At 35.6% G+C, this 21,056-nt stretch overlaps 2 protein-coding genes across 6 annotated transcripts; both read left to right on the forward strand.

Moving 5' to 3' along the window:
* Positions 1 to 223: 223 nt before the first annotated feature.
* prune (prune exopolyphosphatase) lies at positions 224 to 9,596 on the forward strand. Its single transcript, XM_016276635.1, has 8 exons — positions 224 to 240; positions 1,917 to 2,097; positions 2,222 to 2,424; positions 3,412 to 3,596; positions 3,794 to 3,952; positions 4,076 to 4,170; positions 5,651 to 5,809; positions 8,943 to 9,596. Exons 1-8 carry the CDS (start codon positions 224 to 226, stop codon positions 9,351 to 9,353), a joined length of 1,410 nt encoding a protein of 469 aa, XP_016132121.1. The 3' UTR covers positions 9,354 to 9,596.
* Positions 9,597 to 10,511: 915 nt separating this feature from the next.
* Positions 10,512 to 20,784, forward strand: LOC107588479 (BCL2/adenovirus E1B 19 kDa protein-interacting protein 2-like). 5 transcript variants are annotated; one of them, XM_016276582.1, is made up of 10 exons: positions 10,512 to 10,709; positions 13,718 to 13,798; positions 14,243 to 14,313; positions 14,894 to 15,145; positions 15,260 to 15,451; positions 15,524 to 15,626; positions 15,723 to 15,854; positions 18,878 to 18,964; positions 19,070 to 19,168; positions 19,804 to 20,784. In XM_016276582.1, the coding sequence occupies exons 1-10, from the start codon at positions 10,666 to 10,668 to the stop codon at positions 19,826 to 19,828; spliced, it is 1,086 nt and encodes a 361-aa protein (XP_016132068.1). In that variant the 5' UTR covers positions 10,512 to 10,665; the 3' UTR covers positions 19,829 to 20,784. The 5 variants fall into 5 exon arrangements, with proteins under 5 accessions (XP_016132068.1, XP_016132072.1, XP_016132070.1 ...); XM_016276586.1 differs by lacking the exon at positions 10,512 to 10,709 and adding an exon at positions 13,117 to 13,190; XM_016276584.1 differs by lacking the exon at positions 10,512 to 10,709 and adding an exon at positions 13,205 to 13,322.
* Positions 20,785 to 21,056: the final 272 nt, after the last annotated feature.

A 21,056-nucleotide genomic window follows, 5' to 3' on the forward strand; every position in this document is an offset into this window, starting at 1 on the left:
GATTATCACATGAGAAAGAGAGATCTTGCCAAAGCCTCACCCCTGATCTGTGCCAACTGTGAGCTCAGTCACTTTGTGTTGACTGTCCATCGTCCAGCGTTTCAAACAAACGCTTGCCCAGATCAGAGTACATCATTTAATGCTGACGTCACGGATGGCTTCTGTATTCGGCTGGAGTAATGGAGCAGGCCAAATGCTAATTAACGCTGGAAGAGGAGTCATCATGGGGAGAGATAAAAGGTTTTATTGAATCCAGGGCGATGCATTCGGTGTTATTCTATTAAAAGTGCTCTTCATCTCACAAGTGGTCCAGTAAATAGGCTTTGATATACAATTGCGGGTTCTTAAGTTCCCAAAAGAGAGAGAGAGAAAAACACATTTTAAGTAACATAAATGTAGTCCATAACTACACTACCGTTAGAAAGTGTCGATTTTTCTTTTTTTATAAGGAAAGTAATACATTTATTCAGCAAGGATGCATTAAATTGACCAATAATGAGCACCAAATCAGCATATTTAGAATAATTGATAAAAGATCATGTGACAGTGAAGACTAGAGCAATAGTGTCTGCTGAACATTCAGCTTTGCCATTACAAGAACAAAATATTTAAAAAGAAAAGTTATTTTAAATTGTAATAATATTTCACAATTTTAATATTTTTACTCTATTTTTAAATAAATGCAGCCTCGGTGAGTCATCAGAAACAGTAAAAATCAGACTCCAGATTTTTAACAGTCGTGTATACTCCAAGTCTTCTGAAGCCATACTATTATTCATGTTACGAAAGCACTGAAATTTAAAGGGATAGTTCACCCAAAAATGAAAATTCTGTCGTCAATCACTCACATTGGTGTCGTTCCAAACCCGTAAGACCCTCGTTCATCTTTGGAACATAAATTAAGATATTTTTGATGAAATCCGAGAACTTTCTTACCCTGCATGGACAGCAACACAACTACCACTTTCAAGGCCCAGAAAGGTAGTAAGGACATTGTTAAAATTGTCCATGTAACGTCAGTGATTCAACCTTAATTTTATAAAGCTACAAGAACACTTTTTCTGCACAAAGAAAACAAAAATCAAGACTTTATTTATCTTCATTTGTGTTCCAAAGATGAACTTCGGAAGATGAAGGTCTTACAGGTTTGAAAAGACATGAGGGTTGGTTACAAATTGGTTACATTATTGTTAACGTTAAATATTTTCGCACAGTATTTGAATGTGTGTAAGCGTGGATGAGATTTGAGCTGTGGCAGAGAGGAAGATTTTCAGCTAATAAAAACAAGTCACAAATATATAATTTGACTATATAGTGCATATGGCCTGCTTTTATGGAGCTTTTTCTTTCTTTCTTTCTTTTTTGATAACCCCTGGACATTGTATGGTTTTATTGAATGAAAAAGAGCAGTATCAGCATTCATCAAAACATCTCCTTTTATGTTCCACAGAAAAAAAGCAAGAGATACAGGTTTGGATATTGAGTAAATAAAGGCATAATTTTCATTTTTAGATTAACTGTCCCTTTAAGAACAAATATTTACCTTAAAAGAAAATGAATTGTGTTGTCATTCATGTTATCATCTGTTAAAAGAATATACTGCTGAACTATATCTGGTGAGAAGCAACAAAATGTGTTTTATCTCTGACACATTGTACTCCACCTCCCACTGGCTGCCGGTTATATAGAGAGACTGGGTGATCATAAGTTCAGCACTGTTTGTTTGTCAGATGAAGCACTTTGTGGAGCTGGAAGTCCTCACAGCCTATTAGATGCATTTTTAGCTTGTCATGTACTTGCTACTTGCTGTAAATATTTGTGCATAGGAAATGTCACAGAAACCACAAACAGACGTTTCAGTTTTGCATTTCAGCCTGGTTAATAGAGGCCACCAAAGCCTTATTATGAAGAACTAGGTTTGCAGTTATACGTTATGAATTCTTGTCCTATATTAGTCCAGCAGCCTGTGACACTGTTCTGTTTCATTCTCAGGGTTGTAGTAAGAACAGCCCAGGGCTGCATGTCGTAATGGGAAATGAGGCTTGTGATATGGACTCCATGGTATCAGCCCTGACCTTCGCCTACTTTCGTTCAAAGGTATGCAATGCCCAACCTAATAAACCACTTTTGCTGCAGTGTTCTTGGAAAATTGTGTCAGAGATAATAGACGTGATAATTCTGGATTATTGTTTTGTTCATCATTAATGTTGTCGTCTCGTAGAGTCTTGATTGTAAGAGGATGCCGGTCCCTGTGCTCAACGTCCCACGGGCTGAGTTCCCCTTGCGCTCTGACAGCACCTTTCTGCTGAGAGAGACCGGTCTGTCGCAGGACTGCCTGCTGTTCAGAGACGAGGTGGACCTCCACGGCCTGCACAAGAACAAACAGCTGACACTGACCCTGGTCGACCACAATGTTCTGCCCAGGTCAGTCTTCTGTTCTGTAGTACAAATGCAGTGTGTGTACTACACCATGTTCCGTCTTCCATTGTCACATATAAAAGGAATGCAATTTTAGAGTAATTAATTAACTGAATTTTCATTTTAATATATAAAATATATTCAAAATAAATATTACTGTTCAAAAGTTTGGGGTCAGTAAGATTTGTTGTTGTTGTTGTTGTTGAAAGGAATTAACATGTTTATTAAGCAAGGATGCATTAAATTAATCAAAATGTATTAATTAATTACAAAATGTCTACTTCTATTTTAAATAAATGCCGTTCTTTAAAGAATCCTAAAAAAAAATTTAAGCAGCAACAAAACAGGAATGATAATAGCAGAAAATATTTCTTATGCACCAAATCACTGTATTAAAATGATTTCTGAAAGATCATGTGATGTGTTGAAAATGTAGCTTTGCCATCACAGAAATAAAGTATGCTTTAAAATATATTATAATTGAAAACTGTTATTTTAAATTGTAATTTTATTGTAATTTTAAAATGGTGAGCATATAGGAGACTTTAAAAAAATTAATAATCTTACCTGCCATAATCTTTTGAACAGTAGTAGTTATATATTTAATATAGCAATAATACATTTATAATAATAATAATAATAATTAATTGCAATAGTATTATGAAGCATTTTACTGCACCATATGCCTGAATTTTTGTAAATGTGTGGTAAAACGGTCTTGTTAAAATTGAATGGCAACAAAAATAAATCTAAATCTAAATCTAATTAGTTCACCACTAATAGCGACATATGAAATGTTTATTGTACCGAACCTGTGACCACAGAAGCAGGATTCGTACTGAACTGAGACATTTGACCTCTTTACCATTTATTTATAGATCATAGATATTATTGATTTTTATTTAAAAAAATCTGTGCAATGCCAGTTAACTTTTGAAGTGAAGATCAGGAGATTTGGTCAACTCTTTTTTTAGTAAATCTGTTATTCTGTAGGGCTGACAGTGAGCTGGAGGATGCAGTTGTGGAAGTAATTGACCATCACCTCCTACAGAGGCCCACATCCCCCTCCTGTCCCGTCACTGTGGAGCCTGTGGGCTCCTGTGCCACCTTGGTGACTGAGCGCATTGCCCAAAAAGCACCTGATGTGCTCGACCAACAAGTGGCTCAGCTTTTATACGGTGAGTGTCATGGTGATGTGATAAACACGGAGAGGAATGTGAGCTCTCACAGCATGACTGCGGCTCAATCTGTTAGACATCAGATGGGCTCAGCATGGGCTTCAGTGGCATTTAGCCAGAAGAGATACTTGATAGAGATGTGAGATGTCAGCAGAAAGATAACATCTTGTTAACTTGCAAAATGTATGTGTTGACAGGTACCATTTTACTAGACTGTGTTAACATGGCACCTGAAGCAGGTAAAGTCACCCCTAAGGACAGCCAGTATGCCGTCTTTTTGGAGAAACGTTTTCCAAAACTGCCTAAGAGGGGCGCTCTCTTTCAGTCGCTACAGAATGCCAAGTTTGACGTGTCAGGTGAGAGGATCTTGTACTGTGTAGGTTAATGAAACAAACCACTTGATGTAGACATATTAAACCGTATAATTTGAATGCATGAATTAATTGAAAGTAATTTCACGGTACTGTCCTGTATTTCAGGCCTCTCTACAGAACAGATGCTGTTGAAAGACATGAAAGCAGCATCTGGTGGAGATCTAAAATTGGCTGTCAGTGTCATTTACATGACACTAGAGGTCAGTGCTGTTATGACATTTCACTTGACTTCTAAAAGCTTCTACAATCTCAGAAGCTTGGAATGTATTGATTTGGCTGAGACAGCTTTTAACCAAAACTGTGTTATTCATATTGATATATGCAGATATATACAATACATTGGAATAATTTTATTTTTATTTTTGTGACCTGATCGGTGTTTTTAAAAGATTTAATCACACCCTTAAAAAGAACTACAAAGTAATTTTTTAATTGCTATAGTAAAATTCTGTTAAAATTCATTGAATATTTCTTTTTCTTTCATTGTCTTTCTTTCAAATGGACACAATGAAAGGAAAAGAAAAATAAATATAAGAATAGCATTTAGTTTGTTTTTGTTTTTTAATTGCAGTAATACATAGGAACAATGAAGGAAGTAATACATTACTAACATGATCATTTCAATGCTGGTTTTAAACAATAAAACTCACTTTTTAGTGATTGAACGTCACGCATTACTCAGTCTGTTTTATTAACTATTAAATGAGATACTGAACAATTGTTTGCTATATATGCAGAAGTGTATTCTTGTTTTCTTAAAAGTAACTTTGAATTCTTTCATCTTGAAGTTATATAATACTTATAGCACAAGTTGCTAAATAAACAGTGATGCATGGCCAAAAACAAAAGATACTTGTTTTATGCACGTGTATATATGTGTGAGAGGCATCCAACCTGTTTTGTTCAGTGCTGAATATCCAGAGATAAGTTAAGATAAATTATGGGAATAAAAATGCTGATTACAATACATAACATTGTTTAATATGTGCGTGTGTGTGTCTCGCACACCCACTGATTACACCAGACGTTAACCTCCGCGACAGACTCTCCTCTTCTCTTGTTAATACACATACAATAGTAAGACATGAGGTTGCTGAATCAGATGTGAGAAGTATCAAAACTTTCTTTGTTCACACTACAGGAGACTGGGGGAAAATTGTTTTTTGTTAGTTTTTTTAAACATGCTATAAGAAATCCAAAGATTTAAAACCGGCCCCGATATGTTAATTATAACACTTGAAAAATAAATCACATTACATATAGAATCTCAATTATTACTTCAAAATATAATAATGCCTCTTATTTAATGTTTATTATGTAATTATTTTAACTGTCAAATTGCCAAAGAAGTTAATCAGAAATATGTCAAATGATTCAGAAGAGATCAGAGGCATTTCATAAAATTAAACTGTGTTTGATTGATCTCTGCATATTTTAAAGATTGTTTTTCAGTAATGTATTTATATTTCATTAAAATACCTTACACTAATGAAATGTTCTTAATATCTTAGCTGAAACAAACATATATGTTGGAATTCGATGGCATCAAAACTTTACACAACAGAAGGAAAATTTTGGGCATTGCAAATATGTATCTCATTTGAAATTGTCTTAAAGTGAAATGAGCTTTTATTTTCTTCTTATGATGCTCACATGTTAAAAGTGCTGTTCTGTCTTTAGGCTTTTCTTCAGAGGCGTGGACTACAGCAGGCCCTCTGCGAGTTCTGCCACAATCACAACTACAACCTGGTGGTTGCCATGACCATCTCTTTCATTGATAACAAGCAGCCCCTCCGACAGCTAGCCGTCTACAGCTCCAGCACTGTCTACAGGGAAGAGGTACTCATTACGCTTTATTTCTTTCCAGGAATGAAGCTACAAAAGGCTTACTTATAATTGACTGCATATTTGGCCAGGTTAGGAGTTATAAAAAATAGCAAATTAATTTTGAAACAAAAAGCACACTCTTCACCTTGAAGGTCTTTTATCGAATGTATTTTATGATAAACCCTCAGCAAGAATTAAGGGGGGGTGGGGGGGTTGTATTGGTGTATCTCTGTAACTTATAAGTTATGTATGGAATCTCATTGCATGCTTGGAGCATTTCTAAAACATGCTGGCACGATTATTTCTGATGTTTACTTTAAATTTAGTAGATCACGTGCAAATGACATGTTTTGTCCTAAATGAAGTGAATTTTGTGTTTATGCTATGCATTTAGCCTCAGCACTCGGTTCCACAAAGACAGAGAGGAAATGTAGACTGTGAAATGTAAGGAACTACTGCTGTGGGCACAAAGTGTGCTCATGTGCCCATCCTCATGACTCCTCATGTGAATTCCTCATTAATACTGAAGCACAACCGATTCCAAGTCAGACACACCCAGACTCACCGCAGGGCTGGGCGGCCTGTCTCGCACACCCACTGATTACACCAGACGTTAACCTCCGCGACAGACTCTCCTCTTCTCTTGTTAATACACATACAATAGTAAGACATGAGGTTGCTGAATCAGATGTGAGAAGTATCAAAACTTTCTTTGTTCACACTACAGGAGACTGGGGGAAAATTGTTTTTTGTTAGTTTTTTTAAACATGCTATAAGAAATCCAAAGATTTAAAACCGGCCCCGATATGTTAATTATAACACTTGAAAAATAAATCACATTACATATAGAATCTCAATTATTACTTCAAAATATAATAATGCCTCTTATTTAATGTTTATTATGTAATTATTTTAACTGTCAAATTGCCAAAGAAGTTAATCAGAAATATGTCAAATGATTCAGAAGAGATCAGAGGCATTTCATAAAATTAAACTGTGTTTGATTGATCTCTGCATATTTTAAAGATTGTTTTTCAGTAATGTATTTATATTTCATTAAAATACCTTACACTAATGAAATGTTCTTAATATCTTAGCTGAAACAAACATATATGTTGGAATTCGATGGCATCAAAACTTTACACAACAGAAGGAAAATTTTGGGCATTGCAAATATGTATCTCATTTGAAATTGTCTTAAAGTGAAATGAGCTTTTATTTTCTTCTTATGATGCTCACATGTTAAAAGTGCTGTTCTGTCTTTAGGCTTTTCTTCAGAGGCGTGGACTACAGCAGGCCCTCTGCGAGTTCTGCCACAATCACAACTACAACCTGGTGGTTGCCATGACCATCTCTTTCATTGATAACAAGCAGCCCCTCCGACAGCTAGCCGTCTACAGCTCCAGCACTGTCTACAGGGAAGAGGTACTCATTACGCTTTATTTCTTTCCAGGAATGAAGCTACAAAAGGCTTACTTATAATTGACTGCATATTTGGCCAGGTTAGGAGTTATAAAAAATAGCAAATTAATTTTGAAACAAAAAGCACACTCTTCACCTTGAAGGTCTTTTATCGAATGTATTTTATGATAAACCCTCAGCAAGAATTAAGATCAGCAAAGATCTTTATAACCAATTAACAGGGTTTCCCAGTTTGTACTTAATTATGCTTTATTTCCAGTCTTTTAATGTTGGTTAATGATCATGTATAAATGGCAATATATTTGCTTGAGCCAGTCAATTCCTGATCACTTAATATATTTTGTTTAACTTGGAAATACACTACTGTTCAAAAGTAAGATATTTTTAGTCCATTTATTCAGCAAGGATGCATTAAAGGAATAGTTTGCCCAAAAATGAAAATTCTGTCATCATTTGCTCACCCTTATGTCGTTCCAAAGTTTCTTTCTTGTGTTGAACACAAAAGATGTTTTGAAGAATTTTGAAGAACCAAACTGGTCCCCGTAAACTTCCGTAGTAGGGAAATAAATACTATGGAAGTCAATGGGAACCGTCAACTGTTTGATTACCAGCATTCTTCAAAATATCATCTTTTATGTTCAACATAAGAAAGAAACACATACAGGTTTGGAATGGCATGAGGGTGAGTAAATGAGGACAACATTTTCATTTTGGGGTGAACTAATGTGACTTATGTGCCCTCTAGAAGCTTGCGTTCTGCAAAAGAACGTTACTTTATTGTGCCATCCCAAAGAGGCACAAAATCACTTTCACTGACTTTTAAATGAACTGTTCCCTCCTGGTGGAATGACCTGTCCAACTCAATCCGAGCAGCTGAGTCCTTAGCCATCTTCAAGAAACGACTAAAAACACATCTGTTCCATCTTTATTTGACGCTCTAGCACTCTCTATTATAATGCTATTCTTATAAAAATAAACTAACACTAGCTTTTCTAGTCTTTTTGTATTCGATCTATTTGTTTTCTTTTTATATAATTGAAAAAAAAAAACTTGCTACGTGTACTGCGTTAAGCTAACTGAGACTTGTTATAGCACTTGCATATCATTGCTCTTTTGTTGGTTTTGATTGCTTCTATTGTCTACATTTGTAAGTCGCTTTGGATAAAAGCGTCTGCTAAATGACTAAATGTAAATGTAAACTATCCCTTTAAATTGATTTTGAAGTGACAGTAAAGACATTTATAATATTACAAAAGATGTCCATTTCAAAGAAGTGATATTTTTTTAACCTTGTTTATCAAAGAATTCTGGAAAAAAACAATTATCAGAGTTTTCACAAAAACATTTCGCATTACACCATTGAAGATTATAAGAAATGTTTCTTGAGCAAATCAGCATATTACAATAATTTCATGTGACACTGAAGACTGGAGTAATGATGCTGAAAATTCAGCTCGGTCATCACAGGAATAAATTACATTTTAAAATGGAAAAAAAAAGTTTTAAATTGTAATAATATTTCACAATAGTCACGGTCATTTTTATCAAATAAATGCAGCCTTGCTGAGCATAGCAAACTTCTTTCCAAAACATTAAACATCTTACTAACCCCAAACTTTTCAACAGTAATGTATAAAATAAATACACATTTTTGAAAATGAAAGCTAAAATGAAAGATTTTTCTCACTTTACTAATTGATATCTGTATTTTCTTTTTTCATAGATGAGTAAAGCACTAGAAAAAGCCAAAAACCCCAGTCTGGACCTTAAGCCAATGAGCAGTCCATATCCAGATGTGAAGGCCTTTATACAGGGTAACACATTAGCATCCCGCAAGAAGGTAATGCCCATAATCGCAGACTTCCTGAAGGAGAGGGAAAGAAAAGTGTATCAAAGTGGGAACATAGAGGACCTAGATCTGGACGATGATTTCAATCAGGACCAGAGTGACTCACAACAATGTCCCGAGGACGCTGGGATAGAGGACGATGGCCAGGTTCCTCCAACGCCAATGAACAGTCTTGTGGAGGGTTGTCCCTTGGACAATGGCCTACCAAAAATCAGTCCTGAGGTTTTGGTGGAGAAAGTTACCAAGATGGCCAGCATGGAGGACACATCATCTGAGGGACAGTGATGAGAATCTGTTGTCCAAGAGAGTCTTGAATAAGAGCTGGAGAAGGAAAGTCCTTCTGCGTCTTCAAGAGGATGAAGTTCATATCCAACAGTGCTGCATCAGGGCTTGAGAAGGAAATGGCACTTTATTGATCTGGTTAACTCACAAAAGGTACGATACAGTCTGAAGAGACCATTCATTCGAATGGAGCATTACAAAAATACATTATATATAAAATATTTAAAGTTTGACTATCGTAAATAACAATTCAGATTTAGGCTGTTTATTTATTGTTCGCAGTCATATTCATATTTAATCTTCTAAATTAATCTGAAGTCTCATTGAGACATATAAACATTTAAACATATTATCTAAAATTGACAATAAGCACCCAGTGCAAGCTAGCAACTGACAATTAATAGAATAAACTGATTCCGAATGAATTTCCGGTATTATACAATTAATTATAACGTGGTAGCTATCGTTGCTTTTGATACAAATAACATACTTAATTCTTTGTAGTGTTAATTAAAGAAGTTAGCGTTAACAGTGAAATATTATTACAATGTAATAAACAAATACAAATATGTTTAAAAAAATTATATATTTTTTTCCCCTGAGATGACAAAGCTGAATTGTCAACATTCATTGCTCCAGTTCTCAGTGTCACATGATCCTTATAAATCATTCTAATGTGCTGATTTGGTGCTCAAATAACATTTCTTATTATCAATGTTGAAACCAGTTGTGCTGCATAATATTTGTGTGGAAAATGTGACACGTTTTTTTTCAAGATTCTTTGAATAGAAAGTTCAAAAGAACAGCATTCATTTGAAATCGAAAAAGCATTTGTTTGAGTAATGCAAATGTCTTTACTGTCACTTTTGATCAGTTTAATGAATCCTTACTGAATAGAAGTATTTATCTTACTGACCTCAAACGTTTGAACAGTAGTGTATGTACCTAATTGAATATAAACAGCTAAAGATATGGAGTAGTTAATTGTCTTTTGAAGGGGCCTGTAACCTCAAGGGTATTAGGACCATGTAGCCATGCCTGTCTGTGGCGTCTCCCTCCACCTTTCCAGCCTTCCCTGTGGGGGAGCAGAAGTGCTCAAAGCAGCTGAGCCAATGGGAGACAGACAATTCAGTCAGCAGAAGTCAGAAATGTTGAAAAACCTGTACTGACAGTCAGGGCGAGTTCCCTAACACAAGACACAAGATACAGTCACTGAAACTGGTGAAGCTCATGAAACACTTCAGGTCATGGTCAGCAGCTGAGTTCACTGAATGCATTTCTAATTGAAACACTTATCATTTTTAAGACTTTAGACATGGGGACTTACTCAGACCAGAGGGAAGGGTACATGCCAAATGGGTAAGTCAAAATTTACAATGAGGATTTAAGGTTTCAGTTACTATAATACCTGGTCAAAACATATTTATAAGATCAAAACGTACCATAAGAGGTCATAAGCGCATATTGGATGATGATCGCTGCTTTTGCCAAATGTACGAGCTGTTCCATTGCACTGTGAATCGTACAGCAGAAGGACACGAGAGAAATCCTTGTAGCAGTTCTGTGTCTAGTTATTTAGAAAGAGGATTTCAGAAAAAGGAAGTTGCCGTTGAACTGATTTCCGCTACTTTTGTCAATCTTCTTGACTGATATTTGAGACCTAACAACCACAGAAAGACATCATCTCTCATATCCTTTCATCTGACAGACCATCAGATTCTCTGTCATTTATATTTGAAACGAGTTTCACTGCTGTCACAAGTTAAACATCCAAATGTAAATGGAAAAAATTGACAAAAATGTACAGTTTAGTAAGTTATGTTTTTTCAAAGGGGAATTACGTTAATCTTTAATGTTTGATTGAGACCTAACAACCACAGAAAGACATCATCTCTCATATCCTTTCATCTGACAGACCATCAGATTCTCTGTCATTTATATTTGAAACGAGTTTCACTGCTGTCACAAGTTAAACATCCAAATGTAAATGGAAAAAAATTGACAAAAATGTACAGTTTAGTAAGTTATGTTTTTTCAAAGGGGAATTACGTTAATCTTTAATGTTTGATTTCCACTGGCACCACTACAAAAACTTTCATGTCATTATAACTTTTGATGGTTTGAGACTGTAAAATTGAGATGATTTTAAAGCTCTTAATTCTACTATAATCACAGAATAGGTCTTTTGACTTGTTAATTTCCATACCAAATTCCAAGTTCATGTTCAGACAAGAAGAGAATGCATGAAACTTAGTGTCATTAAAAACCCTCAGTGTTTATGTGATATGAACTTATATCCTTAATAACAGCAAGTTACAGAATGAGTTACTGTAGCATCTTACAACCAGGACAAAGGATTTCCCAGCAGGCGATTACTTTACTAAATCTTATAAGAGTTACATCAAAGAACAATTGCTGAAACAGCACACACCTTATGCTTTGCAGTGTGGAGGTATCATGTTGTCTGCCACAATTGTCATACATTGTTCTAAAAAAACGCCCTACATATTTCTTAAAATACATTTTGACATCTGATAAGGTCTTAGATAGGACAACACTGGGCTTGAGATTACACAACAGTGTCTTGATGCTGTATTGACTAGTGAGTCAGTCAGTAACTAAAAACATACAGCCTCCTCAGAGCAGTTATGTTTGAAATAATGTACAATCTCGGAGCAGTCTTGCGGGACAATAGTGTACAGTGTATGTAAAGGTTACAGGGTTGAAGTGAAGACAATACCAACAAGCTCTGAATGAATTTGATAATGGCTTCACATCAGAAACAGGTTGTGTTATGTGACGTTGGACAGAAGCTCTTATGTTGCTGCCAGCAGGAGCACACAGGCTCATTACCTGCCCGGAATCAGCTGAAAACAAAACGAGATTTTCTGGTCATTTGTGCCACGTGTGCTGACGTAAAGAAATACTTGAGGTAGAAACAAGGACAAGTTTTATATTTGAGTTTGTATTTGACAAGTCTGACACAATAGAATTGCTATTTTCAGTATATTTGAACAGTGGTTAGAAAATATGAGCTACAATATTGGAATAAAAGTAGATGCAGTGCATGTTTTGGATGAATCTGTTAAGGTATTAATCTATGTGTGGGATCATATGCAGCTGTTTCAGTTTTTTCACAAAAAAATTGCATGAAAATATATCTCTACATTGAAACCTAGCATTCACTTTGGTGAATAAAAGAACTGAGACTACTTGATGGTTTCAAACGGATTTTCAGTTCAGTAAATTATCAGCATCAGAAAAATGTCAGTGTTGACTCAAATTTTGCACATCACACGTATTACATGCAGCCATTATTTTGTTTTTATGGTTTTTAGGACCTACCTAATATGAAGGAAATTCATTTTAAAATCCTAAACAATTTCGTTACAGTTTGTGTCACAGAGCTGACAATAGTTGTGGCACAAAAAATAAGCACAATTACTCAAAATGTAGCTTAAAACAACTTTAAAACTCACCAGAGTTTGTGTGATGCTGTTGAACTAGTATAGAAAGAAAACCTTCGGGATGAAGGATTTCATAAATGTTTCTGTTTTCAAAACTAATGACAACTGAAGTTACAATTTTGTCCCAAGCTGTTCAAAATAAACTATTTTTAAATAGGTTATATAACCCATTAGAGTTGATGGATCTAAATCTCCGCAGCTATGAAGCCCTGGGCTGACATTGAACGTGTACAGCTGTAGGGTTGTGGGCGGGGCGTTGAAACAGCTCTGGGAGGTGCGGAGACGCGCTCTGATTGGCTGAATTCTGTGTTTGGCGTGAAGGTGCTTTGCTTGGGCGAGGTAGAGAGAAAGAATCGCCCTTGTCGTTGTAAAGGTAAATGGCTAGTTATACATCAGTAGCCTAGAATAAATCAGTTTAACTATAGCGCTTGTAATGTTCTTAGGAAATACTTTTTTTTACCAAATTGTTTTTGAGAAGCATCTCCTGTACGAGGTTATTGAAAAGGTGAGTTTAGCATGTTTACACTGCCATTATTTACATATTTACATAAGGTTTCAAGTGTACACAGCCCTGTTTCTACGTGCAGTCTAATCCAACATGAATTTTTAATGCTTACATCTATCTATCTAATCATCTATCTAATCACTGTTATTATTGATCATAGTTTGCCATTTTCTAGTAAGCCTAGTGTGGTTTTCCTGCCTTTAACTGAACATCAGACTGTCAATTAATTAAAACTGTGTAATTAAAACAAACAAACCTGGAATTTTTATTTGGACAAAATTGAGGAGTAAGTTATTTCCCTGCTGATCATTTAATTGTTCATAATTAATAACATTTTGACATGGGGACAAAGAAGCCCCATTAACTTTCTTTACATGTTCAATTTATACCTGCAGGCATTCAGAAAACGCCAAGACATCAGCCTTCATCCCCGACATGGAGCTCCGGGAGGAATGGCAGGATGAGGAGTTCCCCAGGTAAACTGCACTAGATACATGCACCTGATTTATGTTCATATTAAGTGCAAATGGGAACATTTTCTAGTAAGCCTAGTGTGGTTTTCCTGCCTTTAACTGAACATCAGACTGTCAATTAATTAAAACTGTAATTAAAACAAACAAACCTGGAATTTTTATTTGGACAAAATTGAGGAGTAAGTTATTTTCCTGCTGATCATTTAATTGTTAATAATTAATAACATTTTGACATGGGGACAAAGAAGCCCCATTAACTTTCTTTACATGTTCAATTTATACCTGCAGGCATTCAGAAAACGCCAAGACATCAGCCTTCATCCCCGACATGGAGCTCCGGGAGGAATGGCAGGATGAGGAGTTCCCCAGGTAAACTGCACTAGATACATGCACCTGATTTATGTTCATATTAAGTGCAAATGGGATTAAATAATGTGATCTTTGTAGGCCTCTTCCTGAGGACACACAGAGTCCTGGAGATGAAGAGGGAAGCCCTGGAGCTGAGGGAAACAGGCCTGGTAACCTAATTTCTCCAATTAGTTACTGGCCAAAATATCTGCCTCTTATATAATATCATATATATAGATGCACTACAGTGTTTTTCAGTGTTTCTGAAAGAAGTCTCTTATGCTCACCAAGGCTGCTTTTATTTGCTTTAATATCCAGTAAAAACAGTAATATTGTGAAATATTACAATTTGCAATAGTATTGCAATAAAAAAAATCTCTTTCTTTAGTACATTTGAAAATGTGATTTAATCCGTATATTATATTCTGTATATAATTAATTAATATACTGTGCTGGCAAAGATCAACAATCATTACTCCGGGCTTCAGTGTCGCATGATCCTTCAGAAATTATTCTAATCCGCTGACTTGGTGCTTAGGAAACATTTCTTCTTATTATCAATACTAAAATCAGTTGTGCTGCTTAATATTTTTGTGGAAACTGTTATACAAGTCTTTGAATGGAAAAAAGTATTTATTTGAAACGGAACGCTAAAAAATACCTGAAAATAAAAATGTAGTAAAATTGATAGCGTATACACAATATATGCCTGTCTTTTGCCTGACCTCTCTTTTTCTTTCTTTCCACTAGTCCCACCAACTAGCCTGGCCCTTACAGGTGATACCATCAGGAAGAAGCGACTAGTAGCGCCGACTCTTAGTTTAACACTGGATAAAACCTCTACTGACCGGAGCGTGAAATCTGACGAGTTTGATGCCTCTGCTCTTTCACCATCTCCTGATGATGACCTAGAGATGGACATTAACCTGGAGGCCCTAGAGACCCCGTCAGACAGCGAGTCTTACAACTTCCCAGACAGCATGCACGACTTAGAGTGGGAAGGTATTCAGTTATTTTGACATTCATTAGGGTTGTGTCATTTATCAGTTTCACAAGTATGGGACAGGGAATTCTACGCAGAGCAGTGGTTTACCACTAGTACTGTGGTCATTGCAGATGATCTTCCCAGGATGGGCAAAGCAGCGATCAGAAAAGCCAGTTTACTAGAGCATGCAGAAATGGGACACCTGGACTTGGATCAGGTGGACAGCAATGGGCGGCGATGGAGGCGATTCCATATTGGCGGCCAAGACTACCAAGTCAACATGAGCGTTCTGGAGCCGTACCTTCAAGTTCTTTCCCACGGAGGTGAGCGTTTGTTGAACAGGCTGGGATGAATGTCCTTTACTGAAATTACCAACTAAAATCGACCTTTTATAGGATATTATGGAGACGGATCGACAGCCATCATCATGTTTACTTCCTGCTACCTACCAGAAAATACAACCGAACACTATGAGTATGTGATGGACAATCTCTTCAGGTAAAAACTGATTGATTTGGGATGAATTTATTGCAATGACTTTTATTTTCTAAAACTTAAATGTTTATTCGCATTTAATGGTTTATTTGGATTTAGGTACATTATTGGCACGTTGGACTTGATGGTGTCTGAGAATTACATATTGGTGTATCTGTGTGGAATGGCCCCTCGCAATAAGATGCCCGGGATTAAGTGGCTTCGACAGTGTTACATGTCCATCGACAGAAGGTGAGCCATACTTAAAGTTGCTATGATTTATCATCAAGTTAAAAATGTTATAATTGAAGACAACAATCAATTTCTGTTGTTGTATAATGATATCATTGGCTAATTCAGTTTTTATCCTTCCGTGTGGCCAACAAAAAATTGATTGTTTAAATTTTGATTTCATATGGTTTTTAAAGACTTCTTGGAATGGTTTGACAAGTGAAATTTTGTTTCTTATGTTGACATATTTACTTTTGAAACGGGAAGTTGTGGCAGGGCAGATAGCCAATAGACTTTAGTTTGCGACACAGCCTGGAAAAGCACAACAAAACAAAGTTACTTGCTGTTGCTAATTGGTGGCAGGTGAAATTTGGGGATGAGACGTTCTTATTCTAGAAATCATTTTATTGGACAAAAATATGCATACACCCCTGAGCAAGAGATGATATCATCAATAATTTTGGTTCACTTTTTCCAGAAGAGAATGACTTATTTTTAAGTGTGTATATCTGATAAAAGTTTATTTTGTCAGCTTTTAAGAAAACAATAGAATATGCACAACTGTTCAAATGATTGGGGTCATAAGATTTCTTTTCTTTTTTTTTTCCTTTACTACCGTTTTCTCAAAAATATTAAGCAGAACAACTGTTTTCAACATTGATAATAATAAGATTTTTTTCTTAAGCTCCAAATCAGCATATGTGACCCTGGACTACAAAACCAGTCTTAAGTCACACGGATATATTTGTAGCCAACATTACATTGTATGAATCAAAATTATCGATTTTTCTTTTATGCCAAAAATCATTAGGATATTAAGTAAAGATCATGTTCCATGAAGATATTTTGTAAATTTCCTACCGTTAATATATCAAAACTTAATTTTTGATTTGTAATATGCATTGCTAAGAACTTCAATTGGACAACTTTAAAGGCAATTTTCTCAATATTTAGATTTTTTGCACCCTCAGATTCCAGATTTTCAAATAGTTTTATCTCAGCCAAATATTGTCCTATCCTAACAAACCATACATTAATGGAATGCTTAGTTATTCAGCTTTAAGATGATGTATAAATCTCATTTTCATAAAATTGACCCTTATGACTGGTTTTGTGGTCCATGGTCACATATTAGAATGATTTCTGAAGGATCATGTGACACTGAAGACTGGAGTAATGACTGCTGAAAATTCAACTTTACCATCACAGAAATAAATAACATTTTAAAATATATAAAAAATGTATATTGTAATAATATTTCACAATATTTCTGTTTTTGCTGAATTTTTGAACATTAGTGTAGACAAAAACACATGCACTAAAAAAAAAAGCAACAAAACTACTTTGATTTCTCATGAAACTACAGTGGTGGTTTCCATCAGCTCCAGAAGAGGGCGTGTGTGTCTAAGCTCTGCCTGTGACAGTCTTCGTGTTCCTTTAGTTTAGTTTGTGTGTCGAATATGAGAAGAACCCACCTCCACTCTCTCTTTCTTAATGCCCCTCTTATGAAATATGATAGGAATGCTGTGGACTCATACAAAGAAGGCCATGTTATCGGTTCTTCCAGACATTCCTCCGATAACCCTTGACCTGTTCTCAGCTGTCATGTTTTCTTGTTGTTGTTGCTATATTTAGACATGTTTAGATTGCATACTTCATTGCGGATTAGTTCTTTAAGGTTTAAAACTCTAGTTTCGGCTCTCCAAGGCCAGTGTGACTGTTCTCAATGGGCGCCAATGTAATTTACAAAATCTCTACGTAGGATACTTCTCTTGTAATTTTTGGTTATGTACAGCCAGCCAGTCATTATCCCAAAATAAACCCGATGGGGCGATTAGGATCAGGACAGGATTCTGAAATGGTCTGTTTTGTGGTTATTGACGAACCAAAGAATTAAAATGGTAAATTCTTGTTTGATTTCCCTATATTATGGCGTAGCTATCTAACGGCTAATCTTCCAGGTGAAGATCAGTCTCATAAATGTTTTATGTGAGGATTCAAGGTCATCTTATCATGTAAGATCAGTTTGGGAAATGAGGAACTAAGGGAGTGTGGGATGCTCTTGAAAGCCTGATTTGTCATTCCTACTGACTCTGTTGCGTCACTGCATGAAGTTTCCTCTGAGATCACTCATAAGCTGCTGACTGTAAAGACGGCAACAGAAAACAACAGAAAAAACACCAAGCATGACGTCACACAATCAAAAAGGAACTGCTAGGAGGAAAATTAACTGACAGGATTCATTCGAAATACCAGTGAATCTAAAAGGAAAATCCTGTGATGAAGGCATTTTAGCTACTTTCTCCACAGTTTCAGTGCAAACACTGAGATCCTATTCTAAATCAAATTGAAATAAATATTGAGCATTTTGTATTTAAACAAAAATGCCAATAAATATGAACACACAATATTGATCAAATATCAAAAAAGTGAATGCAAAGATGAACTTTTTCAAATATTTAAAGCAAAAAAGGGGGATAAAGCAAATAATTCACTTAAATTTGAATGTAAAAAAAATCTTTAAAGTTAGAATATGTATTTATTTGTAATTCAAATTGTCGAATTTAATGTAACTTCATTTAAAATGCAAAATAAAAAGATTTTTACAGACAGTCTCAGACTTTTGGACCCCATTGTAGATGAGAAGTAGCACTTTATGTAGCATCCAGAGTAATGCATTTGAGCCTTATAACCGCTAACACTTAAATGATATATGAAAGAAACTACATATAAATGGTTAAGTTTGTGGATGATTTTTGGGCTAGGAGACCAGTGAAATATGTCGTAAACAGATGTCGTCTCCAAGTTTCTGCCTGTCTGTGTCCCATGATTCAACGCCCTGCCTCTCATGGTTTCACACGGGTCAGGGTGGTGCTGGTGCCAGTCAGCGATTGCTCCCTTGTGTCGTCATGTTCTGCTGGCATCGCGCTTCTCCAATGGGAGAGTTACTGGACCAGTTATTGGAACCAAAAATAGTTTTAAGTTCTAATACATTTGCCTTTGCTTTTCTGATTGAGGTATTAAATCTATTTTCTTTTCTGAAGGTTAAAGAAAGACTTGAAAGGCCTTTTCGTGGTTCACCCGGCCTGGTACGTGAGAGCGTTAATCACCGTCATCAAACCCTTCATCAGGTGAGCACAGATGATCATTAGTTTAGCAAACAGAGCTAAGAAAAGGCCATAAACATTATTAATACCTAAAGCCCTCAGTCTGACCTATTTCTTTCTCTCTTGAAGTGAGAAATTCAGCAGGAAGATGCGCTTCATCCACAGCTTGCAAGAAATGGCCGAGTTTGTTCCTGTGGCCCAGCTGCAAATCCCAGACTGCATCAGACAGTGAGTGTCTACTTCAGGCCACATTAGTGCACTGTCTACGTATCATTATTTAAAAACCTGGACTATATATATAATAAAGGCATACATCTTTCCATAAATCTTAAATGTATTTGTTGTTAAAAAAAATGTTTGGGTCCAACTTCTATAATTTTCTGTTTTTCCCATCATATCTGGTAATTTCTCTCTAAATAATTTACAAAAAAAGTATTATATATATATATATATATATATATATATATATATATAAAAAATATTTCTTGAATAAATGCAATTGTATTATTATTTTAAATAAATTAACAAAAAATTATTATAACCGTGAAAGTGACCTGTATAATTTCTTGACCACATTCCTCCCAATTTCTCCATCATATCTAGTCTTTTCTCTGTAAATAATTTACACCAAATGTATCATCAAATGTGTATTTTACAAATCAATATTATCAATAAATGTAATTATTTTTCAAATAAATGAAAAAATAGATTCCAGTGAAAGTGATGTTTGAATCTAACTAGTATAATTACCTTGTTATCCCTACAACAGCTTTTTCTGTAAATAATTGATATTAAAAAGTATCTTATCTTAATTGTTTTCACTACCAGTGAAAGTGATGGAGATGATTTGTTTTGCTCTGCAGATATGACGAGCAGATGAACAGGTGAAGGTGTCTGATGGGAAGAGAGCAGAGGTGTACATACTGTATAGACTTCACACTGGGGTGACATGCATGTGGGAATTGGAGCTGGCAGGCTGAGATTAAAGGTCAAGTTTGAGGGCAAATGCCCTAATGACAGAAAAACAGCTTCCTACCAGACGAATCTTTGATGGAATACAAAAAGACAGTGTTGTCCTTCAGAGAGACGTAGCTGTGTCATGCTGTAAGGTGGGTCAGGAGAGGTCAGTGAGCAACATGAAAGCCTGTTTGACGTCATTGCATTTAAACTGTCACACAAAAACAGACAAACATGTTTCCCAGACAATACACCCTTCACTCTTCATAGAACCGATTCTATTAAGGCATGAGAAATACCAATAACATTTCCTTTTGGATTTGTGGTGGACATACCCAAATTAGGATAAATATTAGTTTTAATATTTGCACTAAATGGTTACAAAATCTTGTTGTATGCATGTTATCTGAAACCTGTATGAACCATCATGTGTATATGGTTTAAACTCTTCAAACTACTATATGGCTTTTTTTAAACAGGTCTTGTAAAGTGGTATTGACTGTTTTTAAATATTCTGTCAAATGCATTGTACTTGAGCATTTAATCACGTGTGAATGTTTTCAGCACAAATGCTCAAACTTTTAATGCAATCAAATCAGAGCTATTACAAACAAATCTGTGTCAGTAATATTGCTCTAAGAAGCCGCATTGGTCAGTTTATACTGTACTTGTTACATATATAATCGTGCCTGCATGGTTTTCTTCTTGGGAAATGTTCTCTAATATTCTGCTGCTGCTGTCTGTAAAGTGGCCCATTGAATGTGCTTTCATTTAATAGACTCCTATGTGCAAATATTTATACAAGGCCACACTTGAACAACCTGAGCTTTTAAACTGCACATACTACATGTCTTTTATATGATATTTAAGGAAATAAAGGGTGATATTAAACACCTGTTGTGATTTTATATTGTGATTTCACTGTTAATTGTAATCAGGAAATAGTGGGGTTTTGTTTTTTTGAGAGTCGCCATGGAAAACATTCCTGCGCCTTTCAGGAAACCAGCTCTGGCAGAGGGAGGAAGTGAGGTAGCCGAGAGGTGAAACCTTTTTCTTTATGCATTGAAATCACAAACAGGAACTGAGCGAGAACTACTGGAAGGTTAAGTAACAGATTCCTGTTGTAATGCTGTATGTGCCAGATGATGGGTTATGCAAG

This window comes from Sinocyclocheilus grahami, unplaced genomic scaffold (assembly GCF_001515645.1).
Source record: "Sinocyclocheilus grahami isolate Dianchi unplaced genomic scaffold, SAMN03320097.WGS_v1.1 scaffold104.1, whole genome shotgun sequence".
NCBI lineage: Eukaryota > Metazoa > Chordata > Actinopteri > Cypriniformes > Cyprinidae > Sinocyclocheilus > Sinocyclocheilus grahami.